Source organism: Colias croceus, chromosome 10 (genome assembly GCF_905220415.1).
Source record: "Colias croceus chromosome 10, ilColCroc2.1".
NCBI classification, from domain to species: Eukaryota; Metazoa; Arthropoda; class Insecta; order Lepidoptera; family Pieridae; genus Colias; species Colias croceus.
Window position 1 is genome coordinate 5,842,735 of NC_059546.1, and position 19,917 is coordinate 5,862,651.

General features: G+C 30.9%; 2 protein-coding genes across 10 annotated transcripts in view; one reads left to right on the top strand and one right to left on the bottom strand.

Moving 5' to 3' along the window:
• Window positions 1–19: 19 nt before the first annotated feature.
• On the bottom strand, window positions 20–8,131 carry LOC123694986 (pyrroline-5-carboxylate reductase 3). Of its 4 annotated transcripts, none has more exons than XM_045640654.1 (6): window positions 8,046–8,131; window positions 4,401–4,618; window positions 3,533–3,792; window positions 3,119–3,340; window positions 2,135–2,346; window positions 20–1,826 (listed from the first exon to the last, which is right to left on the bottom strand). In XM_045640654.1, exons 2-6 carry the CDS (start codon window positions 4,480–4,482, stop codon window positions 1,763–1,765), a joined length of 840 nt encoding a protein of 279 aa, XP_045496610.1. In that variant the 5' UTR covers window positions 4,483–4,618; window positions 8,046–8,131; the 3' UTR covers window positions 20–1,762. The 4 variants fall into 4 exon arrangements, with proteins under 4 accessions (XP_045496610.1, XP_045496609.1, XP_045496607.1 ...); XM_045640653.1 differs by lacking the exon at window positions 8,046–8,131 and adding an exon at window positions 4,719–4,976 and having other exon boundaries at window positions 4,401–4,613; XM_045640651.1 differs by lacking the exon at window positions 8,046–8,131 and adding an exon at window positions 4,719–4,976.
• The window catches only part of LOC123694985 (protein lap4), a 74,427-nt gene continuing 60,416 nt past the window's right edge, over window positions 5,907–19,917 (top strand). For all 6 annotated transcript variants that reach the window (XM_045640642.1, XM_045640647.1, XM_045640643.1 and 3 more), the window contains exons 1-2: window positions 5,907–6,235; window positions 8,291–8,408. In XM_045640642.1, coding sequence (XP_045496598.1) covers window positions 6,077–6,235; window positions 8,291–8,408 — 277 coding nt within the window. In that variant the 5' untranslated portion in view covers window positions 5,907–6,076. The remainder of the gene's footprint in view (window positions 6,236–8,290; window positions 8,409–19,917) is intronic.

Below are 19,917 nucleotides of genomic sequence, written 5' to 3' on the forward strand. Positions count from 1 at the left end.
TAATAAATAAAATAAAAACTGATTTCAATAAAATTTTATTTAAATATTATCTAAATATTATTTTATGTACCTATATCCAAAGCCACTATTTTCATATTCTATACCGCCATATTTATTACACTTCTTACATATAATATTTTATTTTTAAACATTATTGTTTTGTGTTATTATTCCGCTTAAAATCCTAATATTCAAATTAAATTTAATGGGTGACAATGGTTCCTGTACGAACTACTGAGAATTAAAAAAGATAAGAACGACTGAGAATAAATCAAACGCAAGTTATGAGGTGCAAAGCACGTTACCAAATGTCTGTTAATTTTTCGTAAAGTAACATATTTAAAATTCAAAGTAAAAGTCTTTAAAAAAACAAACAAATATCTTAAGTTGTAAGTACGTGCAAGTCAGCACTTAGCTTACTTCAATTGATAAACATACAAATTGAAGTATGCTAAGGCATACGAGTTAAAAATACTGTTCACGAAAGAGAAACCGATCTTAGAAAATTTGTTTCCTCGGTTATCAATGTTTCTTTAGGTTTATTGATAGAAAAGGAAAGATATTTTCTGAGATTGGTTTCTCTTCTGTGAAAAATTGATTAATATCATACTTGATTCAAAGAATACTGATATTTATCTAGAATATTTTTTACTACAAAATAACTATGCTTACGTCTTACAGCAAAACAAAATTTTACCCGTATATTAAGCCATGGAAACAATCAATATTGATTATAAGAATTGAAATATTGTATTTCTTTAATATTTGTATAACCACATAAAAGAATATTAATGCAAATAATTTCAAAAGGCAATGAGTAGTGGAGTACTTGGTACTCGAAAATAATAAGATACAAATACAATACTGAGGTACTACCTAAATAAACTAAATATGTAGGTGTGTTCCTAAATAGGCAAACTAAATACATTCAATACTAACTACTTCAATACTTTTTTTTTGTGTCAGAGCAAGCAAAGGGGCAGGTGGGCCACCTGATGTTAAGTGGTCACCACTGCCCATAAACACTAGATATACTATGGCAAATGGGTGTGATTTTTTTCGAGTATTTGAATAATTTACTTATACTAATATAGCAACGGTACTTGTAATATTATGTGAATAATATATAATATATAAATAATAATTTTTACAATAATTTAGGATAACAAAACCATTAATCCCAACTACTTTTGAGTTTTTAACTGTGATGAGTACGATCTTATAAACTGTAAAATCACAAGGATTATTCGAAAATCTATTTAAAATTAGCGTGTTATGAAAGGACAATGTCTGTCTCTTCAACAAGCTTAAATAAAATAAAATAACTAATCTCATTAACGTCGGAGATTCATTTCATAATAAACTATACAGATTCATAATAAACTATATTTCTTCCTCCTTTAGCAATATAGTGGCATACCTTACATGAAGGTTGTGGAAACATTATTGAACTATTTGATTCTTTAACATATTTCTACATGATGTTTGCCTTTATCAATCGGATAACAAAATAAAGTGCATATTTAAAAAAATAATATTTGCACTCTTTTCTGATCGTGATACAAGAACCACTTGATCTTAATTGCAGGCCTTAACTACTAAGCCAAAATTTCTTTTATAGTCTGTAGTCTATACTGATATTAGTGCTTCAATAACAATGTGCTACTTAAAATAGACTGAAGGCTTTTTAAGCCATTTATAATTCCATTATAAATAAATATTTAGCAAACCCACAATATGATACATTCGAGTATTTTCAGTTTTACTTTTTACCCATTTCTAGAGTTCTATGAGTTGCAGCTTCCATTGCACTGATGAGTGTTGCCCTGAAAAAATATTTAATTATACATTTTTGTCCATTTAAAAAATGATCACAGAATATTATCTATAATCAAGCTTGTATATCTTTAATAATAATTATCAAGATTATGTTAAGTACGTAAATTATTTTTTTACACAAAACATACATGATTATTTTTAAATCATTTTTAAACAGTATTCTTGAAATTAAAGTCTTATCCAGTTTCAATTAATTAATTGCCACTTTACTAACACACTTCCATAAATATTTTTCACCCCTTAAAATGCGAAAACTTTAAATTTTTTTTTTTTAATAATCTTTCTAAAATCATACCTAAATTTCCCGTCTTCCAAAGCAGCTACACCAGCAATCGTAGAGCCTCCTGGAGAACACACCTCATCCTTCAACAAGCCGGGATGTTTGTTACTCTCAAGGACCATTTTCCCCGATCCCATAACCATTTGAGCTGCAAGCCGTATCGCTTGAGCTCTTGGCGCGCCTTGCTTCACTACAGCGTCGGCTAGAGCTTCTATTGCTATGTACATCTGAAATTCAAGAATAATAATATGTTTGTCAAATAATGTAGGTAATCAATATTATGTATGGAGATTTTGCAATGACACAGATAGATTTGGTACATTGGCATCAGAATAATGTAAAACATTTAATTAATGGTGTAACGTTACAGACAATAAACTTTTGTGCAGAATGTAGATCATGTGAGAAAAAATTTATCTATGTATGTAAAATACTATTTAAGTATTTCAAACTTTGAAATCTTAAGACTATTATATAATAATACTAGCTTACCGCCCGCGGCTTTGCTCGCTTTCTCTAAAACGATTTGAGCTTTAAACTATCTTATCTCTCAAGTTGGATCAAACTGCACATGGTGTGCGAATTTTATTATAATCGGTTAAGTGGTTTAGGAGTTCATTGAGGACAAACATTGTGACACGAGATTTATATATATTAAGATAATTAAATGTTTAACATGTCACGCATCAAAATGGGAATTGCAAGACTATAAATGTGGACATTACAATTTACACAAGTGTGTTAAAATTTACATGGTTTATTTGATTAAGTTTTAGAACAATATATTGTATGATTTCATTTTAGTTTAAATATTTAAATAACTTTTTTGAAAACTTCTTAGATAATAATAAAAAAAAAGTTGCAACAGTCCAATAATACTTGGTGAGTAGTAGATCAAAGTCCAGCTTATAACATATTATTCTTGTTAACATAAATATTAATTAATAATTTTCTAGAAAGTTTTTACAGAAAAGTACAACCACTATCATACAAACTTACAAAAGCAGGACCGCAGCCAGTAAGAGATCCCAAAGAGCTCAAATAATGTTCCGGAACCCTTTCACAGATTCCACATCCAGAAAGCAGATTCTGCAATTCTGCACATTGTTGTTCTGAAACTGTGCTATCTGGTGAGTATAAGCATGCACCAGCTCCGACAGACATAGGTGTGTTAGGCAATGTGCGAATCACTTGCTTCTCGCCTGGCAGAACACTTAAAACCTGAAATGAGTGGAAGGAATGTTTTATGAAACAGAATATTGGTTCCCATCACTGTTACCCCCATAGAAATAAGACTGAATTTGTTTCTAAAATATAAATTCTTAGGTTTATTTCTTAATGAAATGCTAAAGTATCATTAGGATGAGTTAAAAATAAACCCAAAATTGTTTAACCTTAATAAGCATATCTTACCTTATGTAAATGCTCAATTGTGATCCCTGCTAGAATCGAAACAACTAATACTTTTTTGGTGGCAATGTTATTGGGTATAGTGTTTGCACAATCATCTATTGCTTTTGTTAAAAATTGAGGTTTCACTCCCAAAAAGACAACATCGCAATTGCTGTACACCTCACCATTTTTATTTGTTATATTTGCACCACAATCTTTCCAGTGCTGAAGATTTTCTAAATGTGGTCCTGATACCCATATTTTAGAAGTTGGAAATTCACCTGTAAAAAAGCAACTATAATTTATTTATTATAAATTTAAAATTTATAATTTTACCTAAGTAACTAGTTACTTTGAAATTTTTTCTCTTCTAACAGCATAAATGAAAAAAAAATAGTTTTAAAATTTAGGTTTGTACCAACATTGTTTGATTCACAAGGTTCAGTAAATAAGAATAAATAATGTGAGACTTGGCCTTGTAGGCAATCTCAATTATGAATAATAATTTATATGGGGTTGCATTTAATGAAATGAATTGACATTCATTGCACACACTGATTTTATAAATGAAATATTCTCCACGGACATTGTTTGAATAATGATGTTATTGGTAAAACTGTACTTTACAGGATGTCTACTTCTTGAGCACTTCAATTTACATTATCACACAAATATTCGGCCTGGGTGGGAATCAAACCCACAACCACTGGCACAGGGTCACTACCAACTGAGCCAACCGGTCATTCAAGTATATATACTTTAAAAAAAATGACAAATTAATAAATAACATTAATTACTATTATAATTATTAAAGCTTTCAGTATTGTATAATATTACTTATACTTAGATATCATTTAACTTATTTAAAGACTTAAATAATATAATGTACCTTTGTTACCTTTTTTAATTATTCCTTGAAAAATTGATGAAGACATATTTCCTCCTCCAATAAAACCCAAGTTATAAGACATGATGACTAGATATTAAATTAATATTTTATGTGGTTTTTAGAAAAATTCTTTCCTCGATGTTTTTCGAAAACTAGATTCGAAACACAGATGTTTTGCTTTTATAGTTAATAGACGCGTGATTTCTTTATTCACTGCTCTGGAAAAAAACCACAACCTGTTTTATTTTGTCGGTTAACCAAAATCACATCACGATGATAGGATTTTTCATTACAACCACATTACAACTGGGTACCTACCTATATTTATAGGTAACGGAAAATATTCCCTAAATTGTACAAATACAATAGGTACAAAATTCTTACAAATTTATTTCTATATGTAAAATTTATTTCTCTAAGTTTATGACATAAGTAATATGTATATATATATTAGAGAAAATAAATCTTTTTTTTTTTCACGTTATTTTTTCTGGCAGAGATTTGGGCCACATTTGGGTTTTGGCAAGGGTTTTGGCCAGATTTTGCCTTTTGGACAATTTTGGATTTGACCACAGATTCGACTGTGGATTTGACATTTTAATTTAGTGAATAATCTGACATTTAAACGTCAATTTAACAGCGACATTGCCACATTCAAATTCAAATTCAAATTCAAATTTCATTTAATTACAACTCATTTATTGCTCTGAGAACAAGAATGTAGTTACAAAAAAGGTGTTGTTATAATATTAAGGCGCTAATACATTCTACCCACTATTTGGGTGTGCATTGCTCTGTGAACAGCGAGTAGCGTTTAAATTTACATCAAATTCAAAACTCAAACTCAAACATATAGTTATTCAAATAAACTGATTAGACTTCTTCTAGAAGCACTTTTGAAACGTCATTAGGTACATATGTATTTTTAACATTCTTTCTATAATAATTATTAACTACCTAATTGAGTTAAGTTTGATATGTAGACTAGTTAAAATATCTTCTTGTAATTCAAGTGAAATGTAAATGATGTAAACGCACAGATGTAGTAGATCTGTGCGTAAACGAATACATATTTATGTTTCCGTGTAGGAATAATTAGTAATTACAATAAAGAATTGGTATAAAACTTATAAAAATAATCATCTAATCAAAATTATTCATCTATGGGTAATTATTACTCATATTCTATTACCGCATGATGCGAATAGTGAAGCAAATAATGAAATGAAAGGGAATGAACGAATGGAATCGCATATTATATTCGGTTTTTCTGACTGTACTATGAAAATGTACTATGTAAACATGTCTTAAGAAACTCTTTTTCATAATATAAATATAAATTCATCTTTCATCATAATTCTCTTATCACGATATAGTATAATTATTAAGTACCTACATTTTGATCATAATTAAAATCTTCATTGGTTATTTGCACTTGAAGAATTATGGCAATATTTTGAATACTTACTTATTAAAATATTTTTAAGAAGTGGCAATACTGGTAGTTTGTGGCTTCATTTTTGAGGGTGAGGTGTTCTGAGTGTCACTTGGTGTTTTTTGATATCGTTATTTATATTTTAAAATGCTGAAGTAGTACAGCGATCGGGAAAGTGCTCAAATATGTGTCGTGATAGTGATTTATATAAGTATAGTTTCATTAAAGTGTAGTGTCCACCATGTTTCGATGTATACCTTTGTTCAAATGTAATCGTCAAGTGGAATGTGTAGACAAGCGGCACTGCTCGTTGCCAACAGTACCTGAAGACATTTTACGTTATTCTAGGAGTTTAGAGGAACTTTTTTTGGATGCTAATCATATAAGAGATTTACCGAAGGTAAGTTGATTTTGGGCATAAACTGATATGTATACGACGTGGGCGTTCACCTTATCACTATCGTAAATAATAAAAAAATCTAATTTTTAATCTGTGTTGATAGTGATCAAATGTAATATGTAGGTATAATAATTTTTCTATATAAATAACTTGACTATTTTCTTATTTCATGAAAAGAAGCAGTAATAATTTTGTTCAGAAATAAAGTTTCGTGAAAGCTAAAAGTTTTCATTTTGCAATCTTTGATATCAAAAGTCATAATGATAAATTTAAAATTTTCAAAGTATTCTGCTAAGAAGCAAATGATTTAGAAGATAATCATAGTTTAGATGTTGTATGCATTACTATATACATGTTTTTATGTATCTTTTTTAGACTACTTAAGTAAATGAGAATGTGTAAAGAAAAATTAGTAATGAATGCTTTGTGAGAAGGATTAAGTGTAATTCCAAAACTAAACAATTGCAATTTATCCAGTTTGGTTATCAGATTTATAGATAGTATCAATACACTATCTTTTCATAAAAGTTTATCTTACAATTCATTTTGCACTGTTTATATAGTAACAAACAAAATTGTCATGCTAATAATGAGTAAATGACATCTTATTAATAACAAGTGGTACTGGTCCACCCTGTTTTTGCCACTGGTACGTACATGTTTATAAGTTCAGCCGTTCTCTAGTTTTGCTCTAACCAACACATATAGCAATTCATTATTATTATAAGTAAGTATATAGATTAAATTTAGTAATAATGAGAATTTTAAGTTGCTAATTTAGTCATTAACAATGCTTTTTATTGTTAAAGTGTTCCCACTAACTTTCATGCAATAATATAAATTGCACTATTTTCTTTATATTTAAAAATCTGCTCGAATATTTATTTCAAACTGTTATATATTTCAAGAGTAATTTTTCAATCCTTGCTTAAAACCTATATCATGCATTAAACACCCATTCAAAATAATGTTTTCTGTTGCCGAACTTGACTGTTTATGTCTGTCATTTTTATATAATTACGTCATATTTTATCGGAATGTTTAAACCAAATAGTTCGAAATTAACTATAATTGCACTGCATTGAGGTCATTTGGAATGTAGTATAATTAAAAACATTTAAATGAGATCCACTTCTTATCATTGTTAAATAAAGAATCATTATTTACAAAAGATCTTTCGTAAATATTGTTCTAAGATCCTGAGTAACGTCAACCTGCATTCATAAGCTGTCTTCATTCTGTTAATGTTTAATATTTTTATCATTGTAAACACTGAATAAAATATTTTGATTTTATATGGCTATGTTGACTATTACAACATGCATAATAGTAGTTATTTTAAAAATTTTAAAAATGAAAATCAATATCACCATCATATATTAATGAAATTGCCCCACCATTCTTAATAGACTCAAAACACCTCTTTACCTGTTTGTAAGTTTTTAAATAATGGACACATTACATTTTAAACTTAAAAGTTAATGATATTTTCGTTACTCAGACAGATTGATAACCCTAAAAATATGTTACGTTCAACGAAGGTCTAAAGTCAATTAAGTTTTTATAAGTTATCCAAAACATGTTTTCGATGTGAAAAACAACTTTAAGCAATGGTACTTGGTGAAAAAATAATAAGTATGTATATTGTATAACTTAGTTGCTCATTTGTATGCCAATATGTAGTTTATATCACACTATAGATGCAGAACTAGTAAACAATTAAAATTGTTAAAAAAATCTTAACAAAACTTTAAAAACCAGAATAACTATCAATTATCATACAATAAAAATTAAATGAAATGGAACATACCATACAATTAGCCATAAATATCCAGTCACTAAAGAAACAAGACAGCTGATACAAAATTCAGTACCTATTATTTTCGTAAATATGTACTGTATGCAGTTTACATGTCACACATCACTGAACATGAAGTTATTAGAGGTGGCTAAATAAATCCTTGCATACAATATTGAAGGTTGTTTAATACAGAAATCATCTTCAATAATTTTTTATACCAATAAGTTAGCTAAAATATATTTCTCTTGTTACAGAATTTCTTTAGATTACATCGGTTACGACGATTAGGACTTAGCGATAATGAAATTCACAAGCTACCAGCAGACATACAGAACTTTGAAAACTTAGTGGAGCTAGATGTATCCCGAAATGGTAAGTGGTTTTGTAATGTGTACACACTATAAAGTTGATAAACTATACAGTTATAAAAAGTTTTGCCCGTGGCTTTTTTCGCGTTCGAATCGCAAGTTCAGACGACCTGAAGACTTATAAAAAAAAAAAAAAAATTTAAATTTAAAATCGGTCCAGCAGTTCAACAATTCGTTCAACAGAAAAAAATATACATAATATAATGAAGATGTTTACGTAGGTACGTTAAATATTTAATTCGTAAAATGACGCCAATTGCTACCTACTATGTTTTTTGTAAATACATATTACATACCTACCTTACTTTTAACTATATTATATTATGAAGGTTTCTATCCTCCATACTATATGAATATAAATTGAGTGTTTGTTTTAAAATGAAACGTGCTAACTGAAAATTCTAGCTTAGGACGTTTTTGAGTTAGCACAGCATTTGTATGTATTGTAGCATTAGTATGTTTAGTACTCTAACAAAATTTTATAAACCGGATGTCTAAATATTTGTGCAAATACCGTTACAGAAAAGGCATCGAACCTTTTAGAGTTTTATTATTAACTTTATTTGTATGCGTAACCATGATCACCCACACATAACTGCGCGTACGGACCAGGTGCGAAAAGTATTAAAAATGGCACTAAAATTATTGTCATCAAATTCAATTACATACTTACCTACTTATACGATACGAGATACGCTTATTAATTAAAAAAATCTATGACTTTTCATGAGACCAGCATGGTTATTTTGATTTGAAATAAGTTTTTACTCCAGGCATTAAACTGATCTGTTCAAGAATAATAGTGAAGAATAAGTAATATTTCATTTCGTGGTTAAATAAACATGCATACTTCAGGATAAAGCAAATCAGTCTAGTTTTAATATCTCACCTAGAACGGAACGAGCGTTGTTTACGATAGCGTGTTTACCTGATACTCACGTTCTAAAACGAAGGGTGCAGGCCAATAAATCTTTTCCATACTATCGTTATTATGTAATCAATAAAGTGGATATTATTTTATTGACTTTAAATTTAAATGTTCTTAAATCAATACATTTTTAAGTCTTTTTAGCTTTTGTTACCTCTCTATAAAGTATACACGCAAGTATTATTTACGTCTCAATTTGTTTATATATTTGCGATGTTGCGATAGCTACTTTGCAAAATGTGGTAGACGTACTACCTACTAATATGTACACAATATAATATATTTATTCACGAATGTAGCTAATTTGCATTAGAGCAGGTGTGGCGCGTTATGCCACAGGCCCTTTAGATTTGAGAACTGACCGTGTAAAGTTGAATTACATTATAAAAGCGATCAAAATTTTGTACCTACTTAAATATTTCCATGGCGATGTGATTTCTGATGCATAACAAATCACGTCACTATTGATTTTGGATTGTATTTGGTCGTTTAATGACTTGAAAAATCATTTAGAAACTGATATTACAACTTTATTCTAACGTATTAAAATGCTGGGTGGAAGCATTTTCTATGAAGAAACCACTTGTTCTAGATTTTCTCATAATTTACGAAAAATGGAGCAGTATTAAATTTCCAAACAATGTAATATAGATATAGAAACTTAAAATATTACACAACGTTCGTGTGCAAATATAGTATCAAATATCGGTTAGTTCATTAACAATCCCATCTGTTGACATACATTGTGAATAATATGACTGTGTACAATTTAGATTGAAGACATACCTAGGTGTGTCAAGAACATTGCTCTATTCTTTATTATACGAGTAGATATTGATGTTTGTAACATTATACATATATTGAACTACTTTACTATTAAGTGAAAGCGTGATAAATAATTAAAAATATTTAAATTATAGATGATTAAATATTTGAACATTTCAGTCTCATAAATGTTCAATCTCGGACTTCATCAAGTTTTCTTTCAAAGGTTAGTCCATAATTTATTGCTAGAGGCTTATTTGAAGAGGAACCGTATCCCGTGAAAACAAACTTGATGGCATTTAAAATTCGTTAGAAACAAGTAATTATTACGTCTGAGATTTGTAATTAGATTTAATTAAACGTTTCTATTTAGAAAATATGAGATATAATTTTATATAATAGTCGTAATTTTCAGAAAGTTATAAGTACATTAATAACCACTTTATTTATTATTTCTTTTTAAATGAGGAATTGTAACGAATGAATTCCACGAATGTGTGTATTTATAAAAGCCGCGGTATACTTTGTATGACGTTGTCCTGAGGTATTTATTTTCAAGCGTACATTATAATATTATTTGACGTGACATACCCTTACAATTTATATTCATTATTATATTATGTCTATCTTTATCATTATATTGTTTTCTAAAAAAATATTTTTTAATTCGCTCTTATTTTATTTTCGTTATATCAATAAATAGCGTTATTTACGCCTAAATTTTGGTCTAAACATATATGAAAGCATAATATAGTCAAGTATGTAAAGTAAACACAACCCTCTAGCATTTACATAATTATGAACGCTTGAGATAGCACACATTATATGCACAGACTTCAGATTCTGAATGGGATTATTGTGTTTTTTGGCCTTTGCATGAATATGTTAATGATAGTGTGGAACTAATTAACAAAATTTGAATATAGGTACGTAACATTACATATGTATTCAATTGAACCCGTCGATAAAACTTTAATTTCAATATTACCTCTTTAATTAAGTATCTAATTGTATAGCAAAGTGAAGAAAAAGTACCCTACTAGTTACTAACGTAACGGCACCGGTTTCCGACTAGCCTCCTCTATCCGACCATTTTGATTTTTATTTGATAAAACGTTTAAAATACGCGCGACAATCGTGAAACTGAAGGCTTTCGATCCAATCACTTATCGTACGTCATCTGTCCAAAATTGGGTTTCAAATTTTAACCGACATTTCGTCAATCCAAGAAAAGCTAGGCGAGGGTGTAGTTTGTATTGAATTGAATGCGAAAAAAACATAAAACGGTGAAAATAAACATTTGGATTTTTACGCTAAATACTCTGGTAAGTTTGTGGTTAATTTACTTTGAACGCTTTATTGGTGTTTTAAATTATTAATTTTAAAATATACATGCAAAGATATCGTGTTTTTATAGGTTTTTTTGGCCAAATAATTATGGACGGAATGAGGAGCTTTTCAAAATAACAACATTCCGAAATCCGACCGAATCGGTCGGTAAACGGAATTTCGCACTTTGTAAAAGAAGGTAATTATCTATTATGCATGTTGTTTTGTGGAGGTTTCGTAATAAGTTATTTATTCTAAACGCTATGCTTACATACTACACCTGTATGCGACCAATGCTAACTTTAATGGATTATTTGTAATATACGTTTTAACTGACACTCTTTTTTGATTTTTTTGTTATTCATTTACAAAGACCGGTCTGGTTTAAAAACCCTATATTTTACGTTTATGACACATAATTGCATAACTACGAAATTGTGAGATCTTTATAAGTGTACATACGAAATAGAAATGAACTAAAAATGAATATCAATTTCGGTTTAGAGGCTTTATTACGCAAATTTAGGTTTGGTCGGAATCTAGGTGCGATATATTTCCCTGTTTCCGTCCAACTTGGTTGCTTTTGCTTGCGCTGTGCTTGAGTGAAATTGCATGCGTTTATTTCAGGTCATCATCATGAGTGATAAAAAAGAGGCTGAAGTATTCTCATTAGCTGAAATAATACTTTTGGTGAAATGGATTTTAGAATTAGGCAAAGTAGTCAATGGGACATTCTAATTTAGTGTGGATGACCAGTGAGGCATTTTATGAGTTTGAGTTTGAGTAAATGTAATTTTAAACTACTACAGTCTAAAATAGAGTTAGTTTTTGTTATTATAATAAATGCTCAAATATTATCTAAAACTAGCGGTCCTCCCCGGCTTCGCCCGTGGTACATATTTAAAATATCTCTCCACAAGAACCATCCTCGTACTTCAGTAATATAATAAAAAAAGAATTATCGAAATCGGTCCACGCGTGATGCAGTGAAAAGACGAAACGGGTTTTTACGAATTTCCATTGTATTTCTATTATCATAAAGTTGATTTTAGTAGAAAATATTTGGCTGGTCGGAATCTAGCTACTCAGTGGTCGGAAACACGTGTATTTGTACTCAGTCGGTCGGAAAATGGTGCTTTCAGTTAATTTCCAGTCGTGACAGTTAAAATGCTAATTTAGGTAATAAAAAACCATTATGAAATACAATTATGTGCATATTTTAAAATATAAGTTCGTAATCTTTCATAATATCATTTTTTCTTATGACCTCTAGAGTATTTAATTTATCTTTTAAAGGATTCATTTAGCCGTATCCACACATACTTAGGTAATTTAAAATATGTAAGTATATCTTTGTAAAATAGAAATGAAATATGTAGAATGTATATTGCATATGTTTTGGTATGTATTTTATTACTCACATTGATCACCCCTTTCCAGATAACAGATAAAAATGTATGATAAGTGTAGATTTGAACTACTTTTACCTAACTAAAATATTATGTCGCCTTGTGTTTACAAATTATAATCGTTAACGCATACAAAGGTATGTTACCTGAGCAAGTTGCATAGAAGCCATAGAGGTGAATGTGATATTATGTGTAATTTTCATCGGAAACGCCAAGTTCACGGTGTGGTGCTCCAATAGCGGCGACCCGTGTTATATGGACATCGCTTCCGTTTGAAAGTAATAATAGAATAGTATGTAGTTATTTCATAATTTGTCTGAATCCTATATCTATAAAGTTTTAAAGGGGTTGTATCTAGTTTTGGCAGTATCTTATGGGTTTATGGACGATGCGATGTAGCAAGAGAAAGTTGGAAACTAATTTTTTTTTTCAATCTATCTCAATTTCACGGCTCGTATCGTTTTATTTAATGTCACAAAAGTAATTAAATTGAGAGTTAGAGATATAAAGATACTATAACTTAAATTATACGTACTTGTTAAAATTTATAATTAATTACCGGGCAGGTAAGGAATAAGCAGGATTTACCTTGTTTATTTATAATATTCCCTCAACAAATTCATAATACCTACATTAAATATAATTTCGTCATTAATACTTAGAAATACAACCAAATCAAACTTGGGAGTTAATCTGATTATTGTATTGAAATTTCCATTTCCAATTTAAAACGAATTTGTGGATGATAGACAGTGGTCCAATTATTCCTGCGATGTACATTGTACATATCATGTAGGAATATATATTATTTTTCCCTACGTAGTTGTATCCCGTATGTAGTTATTAGATTTATTGTTTTTCAATGATATTTGTAATCGTTGCTGGAATCATATTATTTTACTTTTTGTATGTACGTACCGACTTCTTAATGCTCTATAATATATATTAAAATGCGTACAAGATTAAAAGAGGGCCTTGAAAAGTATTTTCTTATGTTTATACAACTCACAATGATCTTATAACTGCGGTAATATGCGTTTACCTTGCATGTTCTCTTTTTTAAATTTATTTATATCTATAAATAACTACTCAATATATATATATTCACTTTATAAACTATCCGATAAGACATGTAAAAAATTTAAAGAATCTTTCCGGAAGGCTGTGTTTTTCATAATGTTTGATTTTAATCCCTTCCTGGATTCCTTCAGAATAGATAAGCATGGCTTGATAACGTATCTATCGACCTGAATAGGTTGCATAACTGATATCAAATAACGAGTTCAATTCTATTGCACATTACGTTAATTATTTGTAGATTAGATCCATTGAAGTATCAAGATAGCTCTTATTTTTAATTAAACCTTTCATTATTGCTTGCATAAGCAAGCTTCATATCACGCAAATATAAAGCAAGCTCACTGTTCCTATATATAGAATATAGAATCATTCATCTCATTCGCGTGTTAGTTGTCAATTAAATATGTATTATATTATAACAAAACAAACGGTTTCAGTTAACAATACCTATTTACATATCTTTTTTTCTTGTTAAATGTTAATAGAATGATAATGTGTAGGTTTATGAAAAACAAGTTTGTTGAACTTTTCGTTCTTATAGAAAAACTAAGTACCTAGGTATTCAAAAAGACGCAACATGCAAAGAGCAACTTGAGTTCATCGCGTTTTGCTAAAACTAGGTGTGTATAAGGAGGTTGGTAGGTATGTGTCTATAGCTTTACATAACGATTCATTCAGCCCGTGAGAAACAAATAAGAATTAACCGCCATTGTATTAGTTACAAATAAGAGTAAAATCTATTCGATACGCTCGGTACGTTTGTGTAAAAGTGGTTTCCTTTGAATGTAACTCGTTTGTGCGGTTCGATGCCTCTATGGCTTATTCGGCTATTGAACCTAACCGCATTGTCCCCAGCTCCCACGCCACGGCAGGCCATATCACTGCACATCTCTCCCATACTCTCGTTAATAATGAAAATTACATACTTTCGTGGATTAATGAAGAGCGACTCCACCTGCATTGTTATGGTGTATTGATGTGAAAGCTCGGCTCTAAATTCACTCGTGTAAAAATGTTGTTACATTGTACCTATGTACTACTTACAATAATAAGTATAGAGTAGTTAATGGTGAAAAATAATGGATCACAAACTTTGTGCCTATATGTTACTGCTTCCAATCACAATTTTTTCAACTCTGATATTGTTTCTATATAGAAGTACAAGTCAATAAAAGTTTTTCATAACTAACTATTGCCCTAAAAATAACGTCAAATTGTTTTCCATGGTGTTTGCTGCGATATTGTTTGTAAGATTTAGCCATTTTAGCAATTTATCATCCTGTCCCATCACGTAATATGCCAGACAGTGAGATCACGTTTTGAACCGGTTTAGTATTATTATTCAAAAGAATGGTTAAATGTTTAGGATGTAAATTTACGTTAAAGGGAGATGACTAAATTAATAATAACAGAACAGAAAAAAAAATACGTTCAAGTGAACAATTATTCAAAATTAATTTACTTTACCAATATATATTTATAAATTATAATGTATTATATTAGCACATTTTAGTTTTCCTGGCCTGTGTTATCGATCTAAAGCCCGTCAAAACAATCCTTATAACATTCGACAAAATAACAAGTTGTTGGGGAACTTGTTGAGAGGTAACAGATACATTGAATTAGGATGCGGTACATGATGCCTGAACTTTAACTCGTGAGGGCAAAACCTTTAACATAATAATATATTATATTAATTAAGGTTTGCTTAAGTAAAATGCAGCTGACAGTTTAATGATTCTCAAGTCTCAACGCATGGCTCGTACGGTTTTATGAGCTATAAAGGCTTTGCTAATGTCTACACTTGCGAGACATAATATGTATTCCTCTAAAATGTACTAAAATATATTGTGCACAGAAGCTCAAAAGCAAATTGAATATAATAGGTAACTTATAATGGTAAGGGACACACATAGTGCATAACTGCATATTGCGTATACCCTCGAAAATATGTTTGAGATAGCTCTAATTGAATTGTTTGTTTTTTAAGTTCTGCAACAAAGAGCATTTTAAAATATTGCGTAATTTCGCACACTTATTCTATTCGAAACAGTTTATGTAACATTATCCATGTCTGAACTTTTGAACAATAGCGTCTGACCTGCATAAAGTATACTTATAAAAGAACAGTTCGAGAATTCGAGAGCCTTTGCATCATCCTCAATAACTGGCGGATTTTATTGGTACTCGGTTGTGTATTTTTTATTTATATGTGATAATTTTCTTCTTGGGCTGAATATTCCTCAGCAACTCTATCAGTTTAGATGTAGGCATTCGGGCATCTTGAAATAAACGGTATTACAATCTCGTTCAGCCTGTCACGGGTATAATATAAAGCTGAATTATATGAAGTTGAATAGCGAGTGGTAATCGGCGTATAGCCGCGGTTTGCGTCATTACGTAAGCACTGTATTGCTCATGTGTATGAAAAGTTTGCGAATAGCATAGTTTGATTGTGTCCTGCTGTTCGCGACCGTCGTCCATTATCGTGGACGGCGGGTCGGCACAGTCCACTTGCGACGCTTTGTACTTCGCACAACTCAATAACGCTCTAATGGGATTCCAGTTGGAATGGAGTAAGCCAGCCGCGACCGCCCGACCCAGACTAAATAACTTTTATTTTAATTTTCTTTTTCCCTTTTCGCCGAGCTGCCATTGTTCGTAGATATCGTAAACAAAGCATCGCAATAACATTGGTGTGTGAGCGTAGACGGCTGTTTGTGTTCGTACCTAGATTGTGGGATTTTGGTTTGAGTACCTTATTTACGGTGGACGTTATTTTTTATGCTTTTGTTTACAAAACACGTTTGTTAATACATAATAATATTAATGTCTATGAGTAAATGCTTTTTAATCACAAACGTCCGACCTATCTTTTAGAGATGTGGAAAAATTCGTAATTAACTATTTACATTTAAATTGATTTTAAGGACATTAGTCGAAATGCACAAGTTATACAAATTGGGGACCTCACTTGGTATTAATTTCCCTCTGGTTTCCCACATAGGTCCCGGTCGTTCAGCGCTCGTGGCGGATATTGCGTCCCCGACTTGCACGCTGAGATTGTCAATCATCGAACAAACATCCCGCGTCCTTATTACCTTGTTATATTAACTATAAACAGGAAACGCAGAGCAACTGTTACTACATTGAACTGCATCCCTGCTTTTTGCACGTTTTTGCTGTCATGAAGTGTCCTTTGAAATTAATGTTATTGATGAAGCATTTATTTTAACGTTCAATAATAATACATTTTATATTTACTTGCCTTTTCAGATTTCGGTTTTTTTTAAACCTAACTCGATGATGTAACGTAACTTAGTAAAAGGTTTTAAATATGCAACACGCCAGACCGGTTTTATGGGACGTGGTTATGTGAGGCAACTTTATAAATTAGGTATACCCAGTACATTATATACTTTACTGAGGTGTGTGCTACACATTGGTTGGAACATAATCAAGTCTGTTTACGTTTCATGCGTACGTAATGTCTATAACTTCGAGAAACCTTAAATAAGATGTTGTTTTCTATATGTCTCAATAAAGTAGGTACCGCTATGGCTTGAAATTGCTTTTTCAGTGTCAGTTTGTCTAAGTCTCTCAAGTCCAATAAATCCAAGATTTGATTAATTATAAAGTAATATTCAAATTAAAGTGACCTACTTTGCTACAATTGGTTTCATCATCGCATCTCCGTCAGACATTTGCGCCAATCACTTTTCGCTTGAATGAGCTTAATTACACTTTATGATGTCATTAAAATTTGCTCATTACCGATGTCTTTAGAAAAGGGATTGTAATGAATTTCAAACGAGCAAAGAATGTATGCTTCCTGATATTCAAAAAGAGAGAGCGGAAGTTTCAATGAACGTTTTAGATCGCTTCAAAGACGTTGGTGCGCGCCATTGCCGCAGGCTTCCTACATCTCTGAATAGCCATTCACCCTTCACATAAACATAGAGATGCACTTAAATACACACTCTTAGTAACCGGCATACCTTTCCTGAAATAGCCCACACTTGTTAAACGCTTACATTTCTACGTGTTCAGTTTAAAAATGACTTACATAAATAAACTAGCTATGCTAAACATTCTCCAGGTGAAATAAACATTTCATATAATCGAACTTATCTTTAATAATGCGTTACGTAAATATTTTTCGAGTACATAGGTAGTCGCTAAGCGAAGTTATCGGTACGGTGAATCGTGAAATTAACATGGTCAGGAAATGCCGGAGGGCGTTTAAACTTCGACCTAGTTAGTGTACATTGCGATCAATGTTCAGTGTACACCACGGTAACGGAAGTTGTATGGAATTTGCAATGAATCCATATATCATGGGAGGCGGGAATGCAGCTTGACAAAATGAGTGATGACAACACAGCAGACGGAACGCTCGTTTGCGAAACCGGAAACCAGAGCGCACTACCGTTACCATCGCGAAATTAGAAAACAAGCTGAGCCTAAATATTACAAATGATCCTATTAAACATTGATGTTATAAATATTTAATACATGAATGATGAGATGTTAAATGTTTTGACTGTAATAAATTATGAGAACAGAATGGAAAATAAATAAAGCTTTGCTTGCGATTATTCTTTATCCGTTACAATATGCACTGGCCTTATCGTTGCATAGTTTCCTGACTAACCTGCATATTATTCTATATGTACCTGCCGTATATAAAACCGAGTTACAGTTATGAATTGTTTGTATTTGCAACGGTAAATGCGCAGAAATAACCTGGATTTACGGTATTTTTGTTTGCTATACCTACATTACTTCTAAGTTCTAGTTTGATTTTATATAATTTTGCAAACATTTTCGTACGTTTTCATTTCAAATTAAATCAGAGTTACGAATTCGTGCTATTGAACATCATTAGTGGTTATTGTGGTTATCATTTTTAGACATTTTGTTGTTATCCGCAACTTTTTCAGGTATTGAGTTATGATGTGGAAGATTTGATTCAGGATTTAGAGCTTCAATTCTATCTGACCCTTCAAGCATTCTTTAATTCAATATCTACTGTGAAAGTACTTCCTAATGCAATTCGTATCGAAGCGTGACACCAATACCAAAGTTATTCGATCACAAATTCTACTATTGAACCGGCAGAACCGGTAGAGTATAGGAAATAGGATTGTTTAATATAAAAATATATTTGCCGTATGATTGTTTTGTATTTGCTTTAATAAAAAGTGACGAAATCTTAACGAGATGATTAACGCCTGCGAATCGACGGATGATAAATATTTACGGTTTCTTTACTTGAGCAATAAAACATTAATGTGTATCAAAGTGACGCGGGGCACGTTCGTTTAAATAGTTTTATTTTTATCTTTCACTTCATCCAATTGAAGCCAATGATTGTTATGGCAACGATGGCAATGATTTTTATCAAGGCTTCAGATTTTTTATTTGTGATTGGCATTTAAATTATACATTTCATTCATTGTTTCGTTTAATTTAATGATATGACATTGCTTTTAGCTTACTTTTTTCAATTGTATCATTCAGTAATTTATAACATTAGTGTAAGTGTATTGATGACTTATCATTTAAACTAAAATCCGCCTCAGAGTTAGATGAATGAACGATAACGTACGTAAATCTTTAATTAAGTGTTAGTATTCTACCACAGGTAAAGGTAACAATGGTATTGTTTAATATTAGATAACCATCGGGATATGAATGAATGTTTACTAAATAGTCTGGCCAGACCGACCTTGTCCCAATATTCTACAATGTTCCGCTCAACATCTTTAAACATTTATTATAACAATTGTAAATTACACCGAACTGTTTACGTGTCCGTGTGCCAATTAATACCGGTATCGACCTTCGGTGGCCCTTGCAGACCATTAGATCCTGACCGCTAAAAGCTTAGGCGAATACGATCCAATTTAGCATCACTAGGCGCGTTTAGATTGGGATACTCGAATTGAGTTTTCACTAAAATATTCCATTATATTTTACCGTTTCAATTTTCATTTTAG

Bases quoted from the DNA above. Each gene is read 5' to 3' on its own strand.
- LOC123694986 (XM_045640654.1), bottom strand. From the start codon at position 4,482: ATGTCTTATAACTTGGGTTTTATTGGAGGAGGAAATATGTCTTCATCA. The intron at 3,793-4,400 runs GTACATTATATT...GCTTTTTTACAG, and splicing joins AATTAAAAAAGGTAACAAAG to GTGAATTTCCAACTTCTAAA. The intron at 2,347-3,118 runs GTAAGTTTGTAT...CTTGAATTTCAG, and splicing joins CTGGCTGCGGTCCTGCTTTT to ATGTACATAGCAATAGAAGC.